General features: G+C 47.0%; 1 protein-coding gene and 1 long non-coding RNA gene across 2 annotated transcripts; one reads left to right on the forward strand and one right to left on the reverse strand.

The window, feature by feature from the left end:
• The first annotated feature begins 1,567 nt into the window (after positions 1-1,567).
• Positions 1,568-2,124, forward strand: LOC125547700 (uncharacterized). Its single transcript, XR_007300732.2, has 2 exons — positions 1,568-1,652; positions 1,814-2,124. It is a non-coding gene; the product is annotated as an uncharacterized LOC125547700 (long non-coding RNA).
• Positions 2,125-11,472: 9,348 nt separating this feature from the next.
• Positions 11,473-14,711, reverse strand: LOC125542436 (anthranilate synthase beta subunit 1, chloroplastic). The gene is made up of 8 exons (XM_048705481.2): positions 14,300-14,711; positions 14,064-14,209; positions 12,924-12,994; positions 12,771-12,808; positions 12,587-12,697; positions 12,413-12,512; positions 11,878-12,013; positions 11,473-11,804 (listed from the first exon to the last, which is right to left on the reverse strand). Exons 1-8 carry the CDS (start codon positions 14,409-14,411, stop codon positions 11,694-11,696), a joined length of 825 nt encoding a protein of 274 aa, XP_048561438.1. The 5' UTR covers positions 14,412-14,711; the 3' UTR covers positions 11,473-11,693.
• Positions 14,712-22,819: the final 8,108 nt, after the last annotated feature.

Genomic DNA, 22,819 nt, shown 5'->3' on the forward strand with positions numbered 1-22,819 from the left:
GACAAACCTAATATACGGAGTAAATAAAAACAGAGAGAGTATTATTCTTTCTTGAAGACACAAAATGAGCTATAATAAATACATCAGTTTCGTTCACAACAATGGAGCCAAAGTTACAACATGACACACGTCTACATAATTTATATCAATAGGGTTTGAATCAAGAGAGGAACAATATACTGAACTGATGATATGGACACAAAGGGAACAGTAAGCACACTATTAAATCGGCACGCAGGCCGCCGAGTTAGTGTTGGGTAAGCACACTATTACCGACAGGAAACACTGACATGGTAGCATTGTTCTCCTGGCCCGTGGCGTCCACGCTAGTGTGTCGCGTGAACTCCTCAAGCGTCATGTGTGTGCCATGGCAAGCACGCACGATCATCACTTCGTTTCTGTCCGAAGAAAAAGAAAATCTTATTCTACCTATATTCTTCATCTGCACAAGATAATTTTTCATTTTATAGGAAATGAGGTTTCATTTTAGTAATTATAGGGAAACAACTCATGCGATACGCCCCGCCTCGTGCGCCTCTGAGCATTTTTCAGCATGCGAGGAAAGTGAACATGGCCAAAATGTTTATTTCAAATGGACAATGTGGATTGTGGAGTAAGATTGCTTATCGCTTGCTACTGACTGGATATCGAACATGTCGATGTTGAGTCGGATTGTCCCCAGGACCCAGGTGATTAACAACATCAAGGATGACTCTGGTGGTGGGCCGGCCCATGTAGATTTCGCATTATTTCCCCTGGTTGAATTAAAAAAACAAAAAATCACAAAAGGCGAAGAAATACGTGAATTCAAAAAAGTTCGTGGATTTTGAAAAAAGATCATGAATTTGAAAAACAGTTGACACGGAAACCATCATTGGGTGTCGTTTACACAGCCGCCGACACAGAGCTCACTCAAGGCAGGGCGCCGTCGACACGGAACCCGTTCAAGAAAGGACGTTGTCTATTCCACGACGGAACTCGCCCAAGGCGAGATATCGTCTACACTAGCGCCGACACGAAGCTCACGCTAGGCAGGGCGTCGTCTACACCATCGCTGACATAGAACCTATCCAAGGCGGGGTGACGTCTAGGTTGTCGCCGACATGATCCATCGTTTGGGTGTCATTTACATCCGCTCTCCTCTTCACTTCACCACCACAACACCATCGGCTACACTAAGCATACCGAGAAGAAGAGATCCGAGTGTACCAGCTTAATTGGAGATGGTATGCAACATCAACCCATGGAAGCAAATAATCAAGAGCCAAAGTTACAAAGAGGCCTCAACTATTCTAATATGTTATTTCAGATCTAAATTATATAGAAGACAACACTGGAGGCGCGGATGTCACCGTTGGCATTCTTGCAAAGATGGACAAAGTGACTCTTCTGCAGGTTACAGAACGATCATAAACTTTGATTGCTCCAAATTTCAGGGTCTCCCTAGCCCATGCCTCAGCTGCAACACAAACTTTCTAATGCAACACATTTCTTATGTGCTTAGTTTGCTGCATTACATCATTCATTCACAGCAACACTAATGCTCAAATGGCGATTTTCAGATGGACGTGAAACTACCAATGGACACATTTGAGACTGTGATGGACCTTGCAAGTGAAGGGTGCAAAGCGATCGCAACCTACATCCGAGAGGTTAAGAACCGTTCCTTGTTCTCGGCCGCCCTTGCTCAATTACATCTCCAGACTTGTTGTCCTACCGTTGGACACACTGAAACCTTATTGTTGTGTACAACATTGATTTCCCATTGTATGGAACCTGAATGTCGATTGGTTGTGCTGTGATGCTGAAGCAGGTGCTATTGGAGAACACGAAGCAGCTGGAGTGTCAGCGAGGCTAGTTAAACCTAGCAGGTGGAGGCCATTGAACGAGAGCGTGTAGCACTTGAAGGCGGATCTTTTGTGTAACATAGATTGATGGCTTATCTGCCTAGCACAGACACTGAACCTGTCAAAGATAGCTGGACCATCATTTCCCCTCCTAACGTAAATGTTGTGGCGCACAGGAGATGACATCTTGATTATGTGAAACTTTGATGTTGAACTTGGTATCCATGTTGTACTTTTGAAAATGTTTTAACATGGTGCAAATTTAACTTAAATAGCAGACGGAGTATAGTACATACATACCCAGCTTGACATGTTGTGAAAGCATTTCTACTTCTTTTATGATGGATGATGAAAAATTTTTTTGACTGAAAAACTCTTATAGAAGAAAGCATATGTATGCTGCTATCATTCTGCCTGCATCATCACCAAATGGCAACGCAGCTCCATCACACCATTTTGCTGGCTGCAGTCAAATACTCCCTCCGTTTTTTATTTACTCCCCATATTAGCTTTGATTGAAGTCAAACTTTATAAGGTTTGTAGAAAACAATATGAATATTTACAATAACAAATTTGTATGATGTGAAAATATATGCAATGATGAATCCGATGGTATTGATTTGGTAGTTAATATACTATTTTTCTACAAACTTGTTGAAATTATACAAAGTTTGACTTTAGACAAACCTAATATACGGAGTAAATAAAAACAGAGAGAGTATTATTCTTTCTTGAAGACACAAAAGGAGCTATAATAAATACATCAGTTTCGTTCACAACAATGGAGCCAAAGTTACAACATGACACACGTCTACATAATTTATATCAATAGGGTTTGAATCAACAGAGGAACAATATACTGAACTGATGATATGGACACAAAGGGAACAGCAAGCACACTATTAAACCGGCACGCAGGCCGCCAAGTTAGTGTTGGGTAAGCACACTATTACCGACAGGAAACGATGACATGGTAGCATTGTTCTCCTGGCCCGTGGCATCCACGCTAGTGTGTCGCGTGAACTCCTCAGGCGTCATGTGTGTGCCATGGCAAGCACGCACGATCATCACTTCGTTTCTGTCCGAAGAAAAAGAAAATCTTATTCTACCTATATTCTTCATCTGCACAACATATTATTTTTTATTTTATAGGAAATGAGGTTACATTTTACTAATTATAGGTAAACAACTCATGCGATACGCCCCGCCTCGTGCGCCTCTGAGCATTTTTCAGCATGCAATGAAAGTGAACATGGCCAAAATGTTTATTTCAAATGGACAATGTGGATTGCGGAGTATGATTGCTCATCGCGTGCTACTGACTGGATATTGAACATGTCGATGTTGAGTCGGATTGTCCCCAGGACCCAGGTGATTAACAATATGAAGGATGACTCTGGTGGTGGGCCGGCCCATGTAGATTTCACATTTTATTTCCCCTGGTTGAATTAAAAAAAACAAAAAATCACAAAAGGCGAAGAAATACGTGAATTCAAAAAAGTTCATGGATTTTGAAAAAAGATCATGAATTTGGAAAAAAGTTGACACGGAAACCATCATTGGGTGTCGTTTACACAGCCGCCGACACGGAGCTCACTCAAGGCAGGGCGCTGTCGACACGGAACCCGTTCAAGAAAGGACATTGTCTATTCCACGACGGAACTCGCCCAAGGCGAGATATCGTCTACACTAGCGCCGACACGAAGCTCACGCTAGGCAGGGCGTCGTCTACACCATCGCTGACATAGAGCCTATCCAAGGCGGGGTGACGTCTAGGTTGTCGCCGACATGATCCATCGTTTGGGTGTCATTTACATCCGCTCTCCTCTTCACTTCACCACCACAACACCATCGGCTACACTAAGCATACTGAGAAGAATAGATCCAATTGTACCAGCTTAATTGGAGATGGTATGCAACTTCAACCCATGGACGCGAATAATCAAGAGCCAAAGTGACAAAGAGGCCTCAACCATTCTAGTATGTTATTTCAGATCTGAATTATATAGAAGAAAACGCTGGAGGCGCGGATGTCACCATTGGCATTCTTGCAAAGATGGCCAAAGTGACTCTTCTGCAGGTTACAGAACGATCATAAACTTTGATTGCTCCAAATTTCAGGGTCTCCCTAGCCCACGCCTCATATGCAACACAAACTTTCTGATGCAACACATTTCTTATGTGCTTAGTTTGCTGCATGACATCATTCATTCACAGCAACACTAATGCTCGAATGGCGATTTTCAGATGGACGCGAAACTACCAATGGACACATTTGAGACTATGATGGACCTTGCAAGTGAAGGGTGCAAAGCGATCGCAACCTACATCCGAGAGGTTAAGAACCGTTCCTTGTTCTCGGCCGCCCTTGCTCAATTACATCTCCAGACTTGTCGTCCTACCATTGGACGCACTGAAACCTTATTGTTGTGTACAGCATTGATTTCCCATTGTATGGAACCTGAATGCCGATTGGTTGTGCTGTGATGCTGAAGCAGGTGCTATTGGAGAACACGAAGCAGCTGGAGTGTCAGCGAGGCTAGTTAAACCTAGCAGGTGGAGGCCATTGAACGAGAGCGTGTAGCACTTGAAGGCGGATCTTTTGTGTAACATAGATTGATGGCTTATCTGCCTAGCACAGACACTGAACCTGTCAAAGATAGCTGGACCATCATTTCCCCTCCTAACGTAAATGTTGTGGTGCACAGGAGATGACATCTTGATTATGTGAAACTTTGATGTTGAACTTGGTATCCATGTTGTACTTTTGAAAATGTTTTAACATGGTGCAAATTTAACTTAAATAGCAGACGGAGTATGGTACATACAGCCCCAGGTTGACATGTTGTGAAAGCATTTCTACTTCTTTTATGATGGATGATGAAAATTTTGTTTGACTGAAAAACTCTTATAGAAGAAAGCATATGTATGCTGCTATCATTCTGCCTGCATAATCACCAAATGGCAACGCAGCTCCATCACACCATTTTGCTGGCTATAGTCAAATACTCCCTCCGTTTTTTATTTACTCCCCATATTGGCTTTGATTGAAGTCAAATTTTATAAGGTTTGTAGAAAAAAATATGAATATTTACAATAACAAATTTGTATGATGTGAAAATATATGCAATGATGAATTTGATGGTATTGATTTGGTAGTTAATATAGTATTTTTCTACAAACTTGTTGAAAGTATACAAAGTTTGACTTTAGACAAACCTAATATACAAAGTAAATAAAAGCAGAAAGAGTATTATTCTGCCTTGAAGACACAAAAGGAGCTATAATAAATATATTAGTTTCGTTCACAACAATGGAGCCAAAGTTACAACATGACACACGTCTACATAATGTATATCAATATGGTTTGAATCAACAGAGCAACAATATACTGAACTGATGATATGGACACACAAAGGGAGCAACAAGCACACTATTAAACAGGCACTCAGGCCGCCGAGTTAGTTTTGGGCAAGCACACTATTACCGACAGGAAACACTGACATGGTAGCATTGTTCTCCTGGCCCGTGGCGTCCACGCTAGTGTGTCGCGTGAACTCCTCAGGCGTCATGTGTGTGCCATGGCAAGCACACACGAATCTTCACTTCGTTTCTGTCTGAAGAAAAAGAAAATCTCATTCTACCTATATTCTTCATTTGCACAAGATAATTTTTCATTTTATAGGAAATGAGGTTTCATTTTAGTAATTATAGGGAAACAACTCATGCGATACGCCCCGCCTCGTGCGCCTCTGAGCATTTTTCAGCATGCGAGGAAAGTGAACATGGCCAAAATGTTTATTTCAAATGGACAATGTGGATTGTGGAGTAAGATTGCTTATCGCGTGCTACTGACTGGATATCGAACATGTCGATGTTGAGTCGGATTGTCCCCAGGACCCAGGTGATTAACAACATCAAGGATGACTCTGGTGGTGGGCCGGCCCATGTAGATTTCACATTATTTCCCCTGGTTGAATTAAAAAAACAAAAAATCACAAAAGGCGAAGAAATACGTGAATTCAAAAAAGTTCGTGGATTTTGAAAAAAGATCATGAATTTGAAAAACAGTTGACACGGAAACCATCATTGAGTGTCGTTTACACAGCCGCCGACACAGAGCTCACTCAAGGCAGGGCGCCGTCGACACGGAACCCGTTCAAGAAAGGACGTTGTCTATTCCACGACGGAACTCGCCCAAGGCGAGATATCGTCTACACTAGCGCCGACACGAAGCTCACGCTAGGCAGGGCGTCGTCTACACCATCGCTGACATAGAGCCTATCCAAGGCGGGGTGACGTCTAGGTTGTCGCTGACATGATCCATCGTTTGGGTGTCATTTACATCCGCTCTCCTCTTCACTTCACCACCACAACACCATCGGCTACACTAAGCATACTGAGAAGAAGAGATCCGAGTGTACCGGCTTAATTGGAGATGGTATGCAACTTCAACCCATGGGCGCGAATAATCAAGAGCCTTTCAAGTCCCAGTGAACCAGAACACACGGTTGCCCAACTCACATCGACCATGGCCATGGTGCTTATTAATTTGTTAAGGGACCGTGCTTTATTTCTCCAAAATACAAGTTTCCCTGTATTTTATCTGGGCACTTAAGTACACTAAAACGCCTACATTATTTTATTTTGTGTTCGTGTCAAACACTAGTATTTGCATTGTTCGATTTCATGTACTCCCTTTGTTCATAAATATAAGGTGTTCTAACTTTTTCTAAACTGGATATATCTAGATACGTTTCAGTGTGTTGGTTCACTCATTTCAGTCTACATGTAGTTCCTTGCTCAAATAGCCAAAACATGTTATATTTGTAAATGAAGGGAGTAAGAATTAGCCATGACGAGGTTTCTCTTTTGGACCAAAAGACGGACCATGAGTATTGTCAGCCTGCATGCACCTCCGTTCTGTAACACTGCCTCGTCGTCCACTTTGCGGCTAAGGGCATCTCCAGCCGTTGGCCCTTCAGGAGGGGCAAAAAATCGCCCCTGGACGCACCGGCGCTAAATCGCGCACATGTCCTCCAGTCGCGGCTCCCCACGGGTTTTTAAAATGTTTAAATTTGGCGCAAACACAACGCAAATACGGACGAGTTCGTTCAAATTTAAACATATTTTACAAAAAAAAGAAAAAAACTACCGCGGGCTACCCCGCCGTCTCCCTCGCCGCCCGCCCACGCGGTTCTACATGCCGAGGAGGCTGTAGAACCGCGTGTAGTCACCGCCGCCGTCGTCGTCGTCGCCCCGCCTACGCCTTCGCCGTCCCTGCTGCATCCCTCCCCCGGTTGGCGCGACGGGTTGGACGGTCCGGGGGCGTCGTCGTCGTCGCAATCGAGGACGACGACACCGTCCTCGTCCTCGCGTCCACGTTTGCGGGCGGCGATCTCCTCCAGGGCCCGGCGCTGCCGGATCATCTCCTTGCGCAGGTAGTCGTCGCGCGGCCACCGCATGGCGTCCTCGTCGGAGAAGCCGCGCCGGGCTATCTCCTCGTACTCCGGGGGGAGGCTGGACTCCACCTTGGGCTCGACGAGGGCGCCGGAGCTGCGGGTACGCGCGCTGACAGGCGTGTCCTGTGGCTCCGGCTTGACGGGGCGGAGGTGGAGGCAGGGAGAGCCGCCGGACGAGGAGGAGGACACCCCGGTCTCCATGCGCCTCGGCGTCCAGGAGCTTCCCCGGCGGCGTGAGAAGGACGGGGGAGCGGGGTACTCGAGGCGCGGCGTGTTGCCACCCTCGATGTACTCGAGGACGGACTCCAACGTGCGCCCGGGCACGTCCCACCACCGACACCGCCGGCGGCGTTGAACCTGCCGGAGGGCACGACGCCATTGGTGGCCTCGAGCTGCTCGTCGTGCCGGCGGCGGAAGTACGGCTCCCAGATTGGGCTGTCGGGGACGTACCGGGGCCCCTCCCTCGCCGCACGCGGCAGGGACGAGCGGATGCGTGCGATCTCCGCACGCCGCACCGCGCCGGTGGGTACCGGGGGCACTGGCACGGCGGCGGCGCTGATCCTCCACGCCCTGGCACCCGCATGTCCGGCGGGACCGGGTACTCGGCCTCGAAAAGGAGGCGAGCCTCGTCCTCGTGCAGATAACGGCGCCCGAATCCGTTCGCCGCCGCGCCGTCGCCTGGGAAACGCTCGGCCATGCTTTCTCAACTGGTGACGGCGAGAGGAGGAAAGGGGGAGAAATGAGCTCGTCGTCGGTGGATGATCGGGGTGAGTCTCTCCGGCGCGCTTGCAGTCGGCTTTTATAGGCGGAGACGCCGCGCGGTAGGCTTGGCCGGTGCGTTACGCGTGGCGTGATTGCATGGCGGCCGAGGGACGCGTCACCCAGCCTTCACTGCGCCGCCCGTGAGGCATCAATGGAGGCTGACCGGCGCGGCAGCGCGCGGCAGCTTTGGCATTGATTCGCCGCGGGAAACGAGGCGATGAGGACGACGAAGGGGCGAGAAGAGAGTAGAGTCGTCGACGCGGCGGGCCCGCGGCTCTTCGCGCCAAAACCGATTCGCCCGGCGCCCACGAGCGACCCCCAGCGCGCCGGGTTCGGGTTGGGTCCGCCGGCGCCAATTTCGGTCCGAGCCGGCGAAAACTGGGCTCTTGGGGGCGCGACTGGGCCGATTTTTTGGCGCCGGCGGACGAAAAAACGCCTGGGGGACCTTCTTGAGAGCGCGGCTGGAGATGCCCTAAGCTCCTGCAACAGGCTGCACTTGACGTCGGACCGCTTGCTCTCTCTCTCTTCTCTGTTGGGAGGCCAGGAGCTATCTGCTCCGAGTCTCTATTCTAGTCTCTAGAGGAGTACTCCTCCTCCTCCTCCTCCTCCTCCTACTACTACTACTACTACTACTACTACTACTACTATTACTACTACTACTACTACTACTACTCCCTCCGGTCCTTTTTACTTTGCATATAAGGATTATCTCAAGTCAAACTTCGTAAAGTTTGACCATATTTATATGAAAAAATATTAACATCTATAATGTTAAATTTATACAATATGAAAAGTAAAGTCATGATGCATCTAATGTTGTTGATTTCACATTCTAAATATTTATATTTTTTTTATAAACTTGGTCAAAGTTTACGAGGTTTGACTTCAGACAAATTTTATATGCGAACTAAAAAGGACCGAAGGGAGTACTATCTTTCCCTAATATATATTATATATATTATTTATTAATTTAATAATAAAGCACGGATTGACTCTGTGGGTTCATCGTCACAATACGCTTTTTCCTGTGATTTTACGCTTTCAGTTTAAATTTAAAACATATTTGAGGTGGTACTAAATTTTGTGCGTCAAGGTGTTTTTACAAAAAGATCCATGTGGTTTTTATTATGAATTAACCCGCAGTCATTTTTTCATCCGTTCCACCCGTCACGGGAAAATCCCCGCATGTATGAACCCACCTCGCTCATCGAGAGCGAGTTCTACCGATTTATATAGGTTTCTATGTAATCTGCAACATCAAGCAAAGCTGTACGGGAATCAGCAAACAACAGCGATCTAAGATAAGAGATAGAGATTTGGGGATCGGGGTACGTATGGTTCGATCGGTGTTGGCCTATGCTTCCGGCCTTACTGGGCTGGTCAGGTGGGCCTATGCTGCCGGCCTTGCTGGGCTGCGCGAGCTCCCTCTACTAGAAAATAAATAGAGAGGAAATCTTACAAGGGAAATATTTTCTGGACTTAGAAAAAAAATTAGTTTTTTTGGAATTGGTTTGAGGATTTTTTGAAAGATGAAAATTTGGACAAGTTTGAATAAAATTCAAACACGTTTGAATTTAGAAAACTCTTTAGAAATGGGATGGATTTTTGGACAAGTTTGAGTAAAATTAAAAAAAAGATGAATTTAGAAAACCCTTTAGATGGAATCCAAATGGGCTGGAAGATCAACATAAAACCACAGAATTTGCACACCAAATAATGCATACAGTATCTACGTTTAATAATCGTCGACCTTTTATAATTCTCGACTGACGGAAGAAAAAATGACGGATGGACAAGAAACCAAAGATACCCCTATCGAATAAAAATGGACTAAAACACCATTAAACAAGGAAGTCCCATGAAAAGAGACCTGTCAGGTTGGAGGAGCAGAATAATTAGGCCTTAGCTCCAAACAGACTGGACAATGAAGCACATTTGTACTTCATTTTCATTAGATACGAGATTCTGTTAAAAATAAGGGGACGCGTCTAATAAAGGGTCGCGTGTATTCATATAAAAAAGGGGTCACCTGTATTAATACCACTTCACCGATTTACATAAAATGAATACCAATTTATATATGTCAGCAAGTACACAATGGACAAGCCTTCTTGGAAGTTGAACAAAACATAAGAGGTGCTGGTACCATTTCTAATCTAAGAAAGGAACAAATAAGGACATGTGTGGCAAGCAATAAAAGAGAGGGCATGCAAGGAAAGAAATAAAAGAGATTCCCAAATAAAGATCCGATAAATATGGGGATTTGCTGGGCTATATAAAAGAAATATAAGAAAGGATGCATGGCAAGAAATCCGAGGAGATCCGATAAGTATATATGGGTTATGTGCGCCATAGGAGAAATGATGTTTCGTCATGCATTAAAAACAACAAATACTGTTTATGTATTAAAAATACTCTCCATGTATTTTCTTTGATAAATATGTACATGAAAGTATATTCAAGAGTTGCCACAAAAAAATTTGCAGACGCCAACATAAATTTTTCACACAGGTTATAAATAACAAGTCAAGTGACCCGTTAGCAGAGGGGTGGGAATTATAAGACAGACAATGTTGACAAACAAAACTGGATGAGCACAGAGGAGACATGACAAGTTCCGGAGCGATATTTCACGTCGGAGTGAAGCAGGACGAGTTCGGGACCACAACTTGAGGATGAGCTTGAGGCCATGGATCGGAGCTCACAATAGGAATGTTGTTGAACATGCCATAAGTTGGTGATGCTTGAACCGGAAACCGCCCATGATGCATGCATGTCTCCGTATAGTGTGCTAATGTATCATCGTATGTTCTTGTCGTTTTCCTTTACCCACAATAACACATTATTCTGCGCATGTCATAAATAAATGAATTATCGCCAGCCTGTTATGTGCTTTTTAAAGCTACATGCAAGGCGTGTTGAAATAGAAGAGCTGGACTTGTGGAACAGATTCCTAAAATTCTATATCACCTTTTTTAGATTAGAAGAGAATGTGATATATTTTTCTCCCGTTGCAACGCACGGGCCTTTTTGCTAGTTAATAATAATAAAAAATAATAATTTGATTGATTAATTCCGTTTCTCTTTTTTTTTTTCGCTGGGCCAGTTTGTTTTTGTTGGGCTTATAATAAATAAAGATGGGAGATAGATTGTGAGTCATAATAACAAAACCATCCGCCGATCGCCCGCCTTATCCGTGCTTTGGACTTTTTACTTTTGCTCGTCTTTGCCTTTTTGTGCCCTGCATCTCTCTACACAGACATGATCCCAACCGCGGGAGCTTTTGCTTTTGTTCCTCTCTTTTCTGCTCGGAGCCTTGGTGATCACGGCCTATTTAGTTGTTGTGGTTTCTCTCTCTCTCTCCTGAAACAAATTAAACATGCCCGAGGTGAGACGATGCATTTTCTTTATCTTTTTTGTACATATATCAACAGTACCATACACAAAACACATGCATGCATGTGTGGCAATTCCTTGAAGTTGAAATAGTGCTACTAAGCAAAATGAGGATACTAATCGAGACCACAAGTAAGCAGGCTTTCCCGCGGAAAATAATACGTAACAATATAACAGCATCTATCTAGTTCCCCTAAGTGCTCTACTTCTCGATTACTCTAGTTCCCTACTGAGTCCCCGAGGTCTGCTTCTCAAACTCCTCGACGTATCTCGCAAAGTTGAGGATGATTCTCTTGCCTTCAGGGGTGATGATACTCTCTGGGTGAAACTGGACCCCCTGAAAGAGTTACATCATATCTATCAGTTAGTACCATGACAGCCACGGCGTGAAGCATGGAGTCAAGAAATACCTGGATATGCTTGTACTTCTTGTGGCGGGCGGCCATGATAAGTCCATCTTCAGTCCATGCCGTGATTTCCAGTTCGTCTTGTGGGAAGCTTTCCTTCTCAATGACCAAGCTATGATATCTTGCAGCGGTAAAAGGGCTGTCCATGCAAGTGATCGAGGATCATGTCAAATCAAAAGGCTCACTTTGGACAAGTGCCAGACTGAACAAGGAAACAAACACAACTTATTCCCTAATAAAAAAGAAGCTACCCAAGACTAAAATTCTATCATCAATACTAACTGAATATGTTGAAATTTTGACTTGCATGGCACATGCTACAGAATTTCTCAAGACAAAAACAAGTGCTCTAAACAGGTAAACAGAGCCCAACAGCATTCGTAAATCCTAACTATCATAAAAAAAAAACAGAAGCAATCATGAGATGTGTGTAATTTAATGTTTGCAATACCGGTGTCGGACTGTCAGTTGACTGTTATGTAATGTAAGCTAGAACCGAAATATCCATGGGATTTACTGAAGTGTTGAGAAATCATACTTTGACAAGCCCTCAAATATGGCCTTTCCTAGAACTTCGTCATAGTGAACTGGGGAGCTTTTTCCATGCATCACACCAGAAGGAACGCGAATAATCTTCCCTGTAAGAAAAAAACATCAGCAAGACAGAAGAACAGGTCATAAAAAACCTTGTTTCCATAGATATAAATCTAACCTCCAAAAGTCTCTCCAATGCATTGCAGACCCATGCAAACTCCGAATATTGGGATGGTTGGCCTGAGTTCCAGAACAGTCTGCAATGATATACCTGAATCTTGTGGTTCGCCTAAAGAAATATGAATGCAATTGTTAAGTTCAGAAACTTAAAGCAGTTATGAGATTCAAGAAGAGAAACTTACCAGGCCCTGGAGAAATAAGTATTCCTCGTGGCTTCATCCTAGAAGAGATTTTTAAAAAGGAACATCAGCAGCAAAGTTGTAATATATATAACCCCATTAGATGGATCAGACAGAAAATAAATCGTACTTGAACATGTGCCCAGAGAACTATACCTCTTTACATCCTCTATGGTAAGTTCATCATTACGGTACACCTCAAAATGTACTCCAAGCTCCCCCATATACTGTATCAAACACTCAATTTCAGCAAGACTTGTATTCTCATAGCATGTGTTCATGCCATATTAATGTACACAAATAAACTTAACCATCTCATAAGCATGTGCTTCTGAAGATTTTTTTCCCATGGCCCATATTATTCTAACATCTAAACAAATTGTTCCTTTATATGCCCCTCATCAAAAACAATTGTTCCTTTATATGTTGTATCGCTCCTTAGTCCTTGCTACATATTTTCTTCAGCAATTGTAAGAGACAACATGCTCAAGACATGCAAACACGATTTTTTTACTATAGCAAACACATTATTTCCAGGAATGTTTTTTCACAACAAAAACTAAATACATATCACTACCACTCATGACTGTATACCTATCATGCTAACTTGGGTGACCTAATCAAGATATACACAGATAATATTTCCCAATAATATACTTTTGTGGTCCCTGTTACATATTAAAATAACCTTTAACAAGTCAATTTTGACTAATTTAGCGAACCAGTTTAAATGATACTCCCTCTGTAAAGAAATATAAGAGTGTTTAGATCACTAAAGTAGTGATCTAAACGCTCTTATATTTGTTTACGGAGGGAGTACATGCTATACCGTTGTGTAAGTTTGTTCTGGTAGAAGATTTTCTGTACCATTCTAAATGACAAATACTTGAAAAAGAAGTCACCACTTGAAGATATTCCACTGAATGCATTCTTGATTCTAATTTGGACATTCCAGACAAGGAGTGGTACACCGAAGGGGCACATTGAGAAATGGAAAAATCTTTTAATAGTTCCAAGGAACCAACTTTGTACTTGTAACTAAATTTCCCTTGCGGCATTGGTTACCAATCAGTTATCATCTGTTTTCAACAATTTGTAGGACAAGTACGTAGACATTAACAGAATGTGTAGTACATTCATGCTACTTTTCAAATGTAGAAATACATTTATGTAAGATCTTCAAACAATCACCTATAAAATCATTTGATCTTAGTGCAAAGAATACAGGCGAAACAAAAGTAAATTATAACAGAATCCATGACTTTAACCACTACCTGTGAAACCATATACATATACCTGGCACAGGTTGTAGGTAAAGCTATCGTAGTTGTCGATAACGATGATGGGCTTCTTCACCGGTGCCGGTGCGGTCGACCCGGCGGCAGCGACCACCGGCTTCATGGCCCTCCTACCATTGAGGGCCAACAAGCCTTTCTCAGGACCTGTGGGGGGGTGAGGGAGGGGATCCAATCAATGCAAGATACGGTAGACCCGCATCAAAATGGAGGCATAAAACATGGAGCGATTCGTACGGCGAGTCGCGGGAAGGCGCGCGAAACCGGCGGCGGGGGATGTCGCCCCAGAGCACAACGCAGTGCCGGTGGTTGCCGGTGAAGAGGCCACGGCGAGGTGGGAGCAGGCCATACCGGCGAGGAGGGGGAGGTGGGTTTTGTTTGTGGCAAGGAAGGGGTCAAGAACGGGGGAGAATAGTGTGAGCTGCGTGCTTGGATTCACTGGTTGGGGTCGTCGCGTCGCAGGACGACGGACGCCTCGAGACAGGGAATGGGAGGAGCACGGCGCAGGAACTTCGGGGTAGGACGGAGGTGCGACAGACGGGCAGGTAGGGAACGGTGCCGGCTAGCCTGGCGGCGAGCCGGCGAGCGGTAGTAGCGGGCGGCGCTGCGGCTAAGGTCGGAAGGAGATGGGCTGGGTTGTGTTACTCTGGCTAGGCCGAAAGCAAAGGAAATGGGCTGCTAGGCAGAGCTGTTGGGTTTTGGTTGTTCGGGCTCGGGCTTGCCCTTGCGTAAGGCCATTGGACCGGGCTCTAGTCCAGTTGGGCTGTGGGGTTATCCTGGAATACACAAACAAGCAGAAAATTTCAGATGTTGACGGAGATGAACGAGATGTTGACAGCGCCATATGAACGGGAAGAGGTGAAAAAAGCTTTGTTTCAGATGTTACCTACAAAATCACCAGGGCCGGACGGCTTCCCGGCGCACTTCTTCCAGAGACACTGGGATGTTTGTGGCGTTTCTGTCACTGATGCTATTCTTGGTATTCTTCGGGGAGAGGAAAGTGCGGAATGCATTAATGACACACTCCTGGTCCTAATCCCGAAGGTATCCAACCCAACACTTTTATCTCAATTTCGTCCCATTAGTCTTTGTAATGTATTCTACAAAATAGCATCAAAGGTGTTGGCTAATCGCTTGAAAGAGATTTTGCCTGAAATAGTTTCTGAGGAACAGTCGGCCTTTGTCCCGGGGAGGATGATCACGGACAATATTATCTCGGCTTATGAGTGCTTACATTTTATGAAGAGAAGTAGGGCGAAAAACAACAGCTACTGTGCACTCAAGTTGGACATGATGAAGGCATACGACATGGTTGAGTGGAGCTATTTGAGGGCAATGATGGAGAAACTTGGCTTTGCTGCACCTTGGATTTCTGTTGTTATGAATCTGGTGAGCTCTGTTTCTTTTTCTGTTATGTTCAACGGAACTAAATTAGAAGAGTTTAAGCCATCTCGTGGAATTCGGCAGGGAGATCCTATCTCTCCATACCTTTTCTTGTTAGCAGCGGAGGGCCTTTCGTGCCTATTGAAATCTCAAAATCAGTCATCACAGCTCAGTGGAATCAAGGTGGCCCCATCGGCTCCGTCGGTGAACCATCTTTTATTCGCGGATGACAGCCTGCTGTTTTTCAGGGCAAGTGTTAATGGAGCGGAGGAGGTATCAAACCTACTGGAAACATATTGTTTGGCATCAGGACAGAGGGTGAATAGAGAAAGATCTTCTATATTTTTCAGTAAAGGCTGTCCACAGATTGTTCGTGATGCGGTGAAGGGGCATTTGCAAGTACCAAATGAATCTTTAACTAACAAATATTTGGGTATGCCCACTGATGTATGTCATTCAAAAAAGGATACTTTCAAATATATAAGTGATCGCATCTGGGATAAAGTCAAAGGATGGATGGGTAAGATATTATCGGCAGGTGGCAAAGGTGTTTTGATTAAATCAGTTGCACAGGCGATCCCGGTATATTCTATGTCATGTTTTAGGTTGCCACGGGGACTATGCAAACATATTAACAACATTATCAGGAAATTTTGGTGGGGATGTAAGCAAGGAAAAAGAAAATCTGCATGGGTTTCTTGGGAAGTGATGACGAGACCTAAGTATTTGGGAGGGCTAGGTTTCCGAGATTTGGAACTTTTTAACCTTGCATTATTACCACGACAGGCGTGGAGGTTGTTGCAGGAGCCTACATCATTGAGTGCTAGGATTCTCAAGGCGAGCTACTATCCAGAAGGGTCTATTCTGTCGGCAGAACTTGGTTCCCGCCCCTCTCAAATTTGGCGGGCAATTCTTGACGGCAGAGAAATCTTGAAACAAGGTATCATCAAGAGGATTGGCAATGGGCAATCAACGGATATTTGGACAGATAATTGGCTACCAAAAGAATCATCACTAAGACCAATTTTATGTCGTGTGGCTGATCCTCCATCTAAAGTTCAGAGTTGTTAATTCCAGCTACAGCACAATGGAATGTGAACTACATCCGTAGTGTATTTCTGCCTGTCGATGTGGGCACTATTTTGAAAATTCCGGTGTGCACACGGAATATGGAGGATTTTTGGGCGTGGCACCCAGATAGGAAGGGTGTTTTCTCTGTTAGCTCTGCATGCAAATTCATTATCAAAACCAAAATGCAGCGGGAAGACTGGCTTGAAGGGAGAAGTGGTGCGTCGAATAACTCAAGACAGGAGGAAGATTGGACTACGCTTTGGAGGTTCTCGGTTCCATCTAAAGTAAAAATATTCCTGTGGAGACTGGCACGCCACTCACTGCCGACAACAGATGTGCTAAAGAAACGGAACATGTCTACGGTTGATGCATGCCCTTTGTGTGGGAGGGAAGACTCTTGGAGACACGCACTAATCAGTTGCACCATGGCGCGTTGTATTTGGGCCTTGTCAGATTCAGAGGTGGTGCAGCGTATGGGAGATAATCAGGAGCCGGGTGCCAAGAACTTTCTCTTCGACATGCAGGAGTCGTTGAGCCATGACCAGTTTACAACTATGGTTGTTACCCTATGGTCTATCTGGTACACCAGACGGAAAACAGTCTATGAAGCTATTTTTCAGAGCCCAAGTCAAACAAATTCATTCATTAACTCATATTTGATGGATTTGCGAGGACTGCATAAACCAGCAACAAGCAGGGTTCCTGGTGCGAGCTCGGGTCCTAGGGTGGCAGAAGTCCATAGGTGGCTGCCTCCGATGGGGGACAAAGCAAAGATCAATGTCAACGGAGCTGTAGGTCGGCATGGCCATTGTGGAGTGGCAACAGCAGTATGCAGGGATAGCACCGTGCTTTACCTGGGCTCTTCTCTTGTTGTGTATGCATATATTATTGACCCAACTCTTCTCGAAGCATTTGCGTGTAGAGAAGTTCTTGCACTTGCAGAGGGCCTGGGAATTCAGATGATGCACGTTGCTTCAGATTGTGAGGAAGTGGTGAAGGACATTAAGCAAGGGTCGGGAGGATATCATGGTGCCATCATCCAGGAAATAATTGCTAGGAAAAATGATATGATTTCATGTACTTTCACTCATGAACGTAGAGTTTTTAATTTCGAAGCGCATAATCTCGCCAAGTTTGGTTGTAATTTAGATGTAGGTCGTCATGTTTGGTTGGGGTCTCCTCATGACCAAAACATTGTACCTTTAATTATTGAACAGTAAAGAAGGCGAGATTTCTCAAAAAAAATGCAGAAAATTTCAGTGTGTCTGCAGTTCTTATTTTTGAGCGTCAGTGTGTATTCTGCAGTTAAACACTGGATCGCTCGGTGGTTCAATTCGGATCCAACCACCACCGCCACCCCATTTGGCACGACCTGCGTCGGCTGCTGCTTGCATGCATGCGCCACGCGTGGAGGTGGAGCCGGCCAATTTACCTACCCGCCAGTAGTTCTCGATGCACAAACGGATGCTGATTCAGATCTTTCTTCTTCCCAATAAGTGGCCATTATTGGCTCCCGGATGTTACTTTTGCGTTTGCAAACACCGGCGCGGTCGGCCGGACGCACGGCATGTGGTGTCCTCCTCCTCCATCGATCGTACGTGCCCTACCACCAGCATCATCACCCGCAAGTTGAATGAACTGAAACCACTTGACAAACGAAGGTTTCTCTAAAGGCGGGAGTCCATTGATGGGTTTGATTGGCCCGTCCGCCCGCTTGGGTGTCGCGCCGTGGCAACCTTTCGTGCATCACAGGGGATGGTGCACCGGGTCGGCGTCGGCGGCGGCCGTCGTGTTAGAATCCTGCTCCTTCCTTCGCTTTATAGCATCTTCAATCATACCCCCAAGAAGCCTCCCAAACCATTTTTTAAAAGCCGGCGGGCAAAAAACTCCCCACTCAAGCTCCTAAGTACTTGTTTTTTATCGGATTTGAACAAAAATAGCCCTGGTGACCTTAGCTAACACCCAGCCCACTAGGGCACTTGTAGCCGCCGGCACTACTTTTTGCATGCCTAAACCCCACAGGTCAGCATCTCCCCCCTCCCCCCCCCCTCTCTCTTTCCTCCTTTTTCTGTTAGGCCCACCCACATGCGAAAAAGAATCTGCTGCTACTTTTCCTCGCCTCTCTCTCCGCTCGCCACCCCGCCCGCGCTCGCCGCCCGCCTCCTCGCCGCCTTGCCTCCTCGCGCCGCTCTTGCCGTGCTCGCTGCTCGCCTCCTCGCGCCGCCCTGCCTCCTCGCCGCCCCGGCCGCGCTCGCTTCCTCCTCCGCCTCCTCTTCCCTCCAGCGCCCCCATGGGCGCCGACGCGGCCCTAGTTCGGCTCGGTTCGCGCCCCGCGCGGCTAGCACGGCCCGGTGCTAATCACCTCGACTTCTTCCAGCGCGCGGCGGCCGCGGCGCTCGACGCGTTCAAGGAAGGGAGTAGCGGCCGACCCGACGCCCGTGCGTGCCAACGGCGCCAATCCTTGCTTCGAGCCCACGGCGCCACCTCTTCAACGGCGACGGCATGGTGTACGCCATCCGTATCCGCAACGGCACCGCCGAGTCCTACGCATGCCGCTTCACTGAGACCGCGGGGCGCCTGCGGCCTCGTCGTCCCGTCACACGACACCGGCTCCGTGGACTGGGTGGTCGTGCAGGCCGCCTCCTACCGCAGCCTCGACGAGCGGCCGGGAGGCCGCGGCCTAGACGCTTAGGGGTGGACATGGCTGGGAAAATTTTCATCCTCAGGCCAAAAATTTCGCTGACAGCCCTTCAAACGGCAAAAAAAAAATGTTTTCTGAAAGACTCAACGGCTGAAGATGCTTTTAGTCATTCTGCACCTCGCCGCCTTGCAATTCCCCGACAACAAAATCGTGGCTCACAGCCAAAGTTCGCCGGCATAATGTGTTCCCTAGCCAGCAGCGCTAGATCTGGCTTTCGTTTCGCACAGGGAATTTAGCCCATCTATCTGGCTTTGAGCGCAGCTTTTCTACTTACGCAGCAGTGGCCGAGCTCCTAGAAGGCAGACTGCTCTCACGCAGGTTCCCATCTCATGGCACGATTAGACGTCGACCTTGTCATGGGACGATGTGTAGTTCATCTATCGAATACCGTCTCAAATATGTATCACGTGACCAAGACTGGATTAGACGATACGTAATTATATTATGTAAAAAAGTCATCTCCAACACAGACCCTCACTTACCTGTTGGGTAATCATTCAATAAAGTCTTCAATGAGCCCCTCTAAAGTTCGAGGCGAATGAACACATTTTTATTCGTCGTCTCCGGGCTATATATACTCGCGGAACTCTGGTCATTGAATCAAATTAACCTTAATAAATAACTAATAATTTCTCTTCTTTTGACTACCCCTTTTCTCATTAATAACAAAACTAATTATTTTGATATATAAAATATTAATTCAAATGGCTTTTGCTATAGTTATCTTCTCATCCATGATTTCTTATTCCACTTCGCTCAGTTATTTCTATACGAAATAACAAATTCATTCTAATAACACTTAAAAAACCGAGCTATACGGACGCACTTTGTCATCCAACGCGAATCCATATTTATTTGCAAACGCATCCATGGGTTCATTTTCCCATAAATCAGACAAAAATTAGGGGCACTATGCGGGAGCCCGGACCTCTGCCATGTACGCGTCCGGCAAGTGGTCTCACTCAAAACCACTCCCGCACATGTTTCTCTCTCCCGCGTGCGACTGCTCAGTCGTCTTTTTGGAAAGAGGCACTACACTAGAGATGCCGCAGGAGGAGCATGGGCACAACCTGCGGCTCTTCGAGTAGCTGTAGTTCACGGAAGGGCAAATCATCAGCGAACAAGAGAACGATGATGTCATCACGACTATGGTCATGGAGAATCCGGCCTTGTTGGGTGAGCAACGGGACTGTAACAGTCCATGGCCGTGCTTGTGACATCCGCCGCGAGCGATGGCGGCTGCACAATGACGCCCTGTTCAGGAATATTGAGACGGAGGTGGACACTGAGGCAACGCAGGTGATCACGGACGGGGACGCTACTGCCTACGCCGGCAACTCCGTGTCGCTTGCGTCGCCCACCCCATTCTTGCAGGGCGGCAATGACCATGTGGCTGGCCCGGCCACGTCCATCGTGGCCATTAGAGCAACTACAACATGCCGACCCATTTCGTCCGTCCACATTTATTTGGGTCGACGGCGACAAAAATGCTGGCCCAACGCGCCGACCCATTTCCAAAACGCATCCGCGCGGAACCATTTCAGACCCAATTTTGGGCCTGAAATGCGTCGGCACGAACACGAAGCGGACGCGCGGCGCGTCCCCTCGATGTCCGCCGCGGCCCTACTTGTCGTCCGGCAACCACCACCCGTGTCTTATTAAATGTCATCACCTACCTCGGGGCCCGCCTGGCAGTGGGTGGAAGGTCCGCCTGCCCGTCCTTTTTAATGGAAGCGTGCGGCTGGGCCGACCTCATCCACTTTCAACACCCACCCACATCCGGTCACGTGGTGCTCCCTCACCGGCGACCAGAAACCCTAGCAAGCCCAAACCCTAGCCACCATGGGGTTTTTTAATGGGAAGGGGAAGGGGAAGCTTAGCGCCAGCGCGAGCTCTTCCCGCCGGCTTCCTCCGTGGTCGTCGCCTATTAGACGTGGCTCGCCACCGGAGCGGGACCGTCTATACATACCAGTCCATCGCATGGTGGCACTGGCAGTACCACCGGCCACTACAGTATCCGGATGTTAGCCTGCCGCACGGTTGGCATCTGGATGCGCATCGGATGCCCACTCTGGCAGTGCGGTGCACAGCGCGGGTGCATGCCGAGGAGGTTGGCGTCACGAGGCCCTCACTCCGGAGCAGCAGGCGATGCGTGCCGATGCGCCAGACTCCCCCAACTGGGAGCGCTTGTTCGTGCTAGAGCACAAGGAGGAGCGCTGCCGGGGCGTCCACGTTGACCACGACGTTCCTTCGTCGTCGCGCGGGGTTCTGTCGGAGGAGGAGGATGAAAAGGCGGCGTACCAAGCCGCCCTCGAGCTAGCCCTGCAGCACGCGCTGGAGGCGAGCAGGATCGAGGAGGAGGCCCAATGGGAAGGGCTGGAGCACACCCTCGCCTTGTTGGTTGCGGGGGACTCCGCCCATGCCCCACTCTTAGTCCCGCCTCCGCCACCGCCATCGTTGAGCCTAAGGCCGAGGCGGATCCCACGCCGACTCGGAAGCGCTCGCTGCCCCCCGCCCACTTGGCCGGAGGATTCCTTCACGTGGCCCGTCGAGCTCCGCGAGTGGGTGAGCGCGCCTCCAGTCCACTCGACGTCAGAGGAGGAGGCGGCCCACCTTGAGTGCTGGAAGGCACTTTTGCTCGCCGAGGAGGAGGTCGATGGCCAGCGGCAGAGGCACTGGGAGCAGAAGGAGGAGGCCTTGTGCCTTGAGGAGGAGGAGGAGGAGCACACCCGGTGAGCCGCAATGCCACCGCCGCAGCAGACACCGGAGGAGGCTGCCATGGCAGCCTACCAAGCCAGTGGCAGAGCCAAGGGGGTGCGAGCAGGGGCCTGCTCCCCCTAATAACAATCAACGACTTCTATTATACCTAGGTGTATTTAGCGATAAAACTTGATTAATGAACGTACTTGGCCCCCCTTAATAACTCAAACATGTAGTAAAATCTGGAGAAGGGTAAAGGCCCATAATAAAGCCCAATATGGTCACGACGTCCGCTCCTCTCCTAGTACTAGTTGCCCCTGGCGATCCCTAAAAAAACAAAACTAGTAGCCCATGGCGTTATTTACCCTAAAAAAATGATTAGCACCTGAAGTGATTTGAGGCGAAGCGCTGGCGGCTGCGGCTGCCTCCTGCCCTCCCTGGCCATGATCAGATTTGAGTCCGATTAAATCAACCTGGCTCCGCGATGAACAATCTTGCAGACTACTCCCGCCAGTTCTCCAGCGGCCCAGTCAACTATCAAGGTTAGCATCACTAATACCGTCTGCTAATCTTTCTCGACCCTCATCTACGCGCGTCGAAATTCTATATCCAGTTTTACTTATTTTAATGGTGATTTACAATGGTAGTTCATTTGAAATTTCTTTTGATAGTTTGATCTGCTAAGTGGTTACGAAAAGTATTCGCAAAACTGAAAAAGGTTATGGAAAGAAAAGCACCGTCAAACATCACAATGATTAATCTAAGTTTTAAGCATGTTGTATTGAGTTCCCAACCTAATGATATTGTTAACGGGGCTAATGTGCAAGTTGCCACCCCGATTCAAATGGCGGATGACTTGTTCAGAATTGCAAGACAATCTAAATTGAAAAGGGAAATATTTA

This window comes from Triticum urartu, chromosome 3A (assembly GCF_056163025.1).
Source record: "Triticum urartu cultivar PI428250 chromosome 3A, HENAU_Tu73, whole genome shotgun sequence".
In the NCBI taxonomy this organism is placed as follows: domain Eukaryota; kingdom Viridiplantae; phylum Streptophyta; class Magnoliopsida; order Poales; family Poaceae; genus Triticum; species Triticum urartu.

Bases quoted from the DNA above. Each gene is read 5' to 3' on its own strand.
- LOC125542436 (XM_048705481.2), bottom strand. From the start codon at position 14,411: ATGGCCTGCTCCCACCTCGCCGTGGCCTCTTCACCGGCAACCACCGGC. The intron at 12,698-12,770 runs GTAAGTTTCTCT...ATATTTCTTTAG, and splicing joins ACTTATTTCTCCAGGGCCTG to GCGAACCACAAGATTCAGGT. The intron at 12,014-12,412 runs GTATGATTTCTC...TTGCATGGACAG, and splicing joins ATATTTGAGGGCTTGTCAAA to CCCTTTTACCGCTGCAAGAT.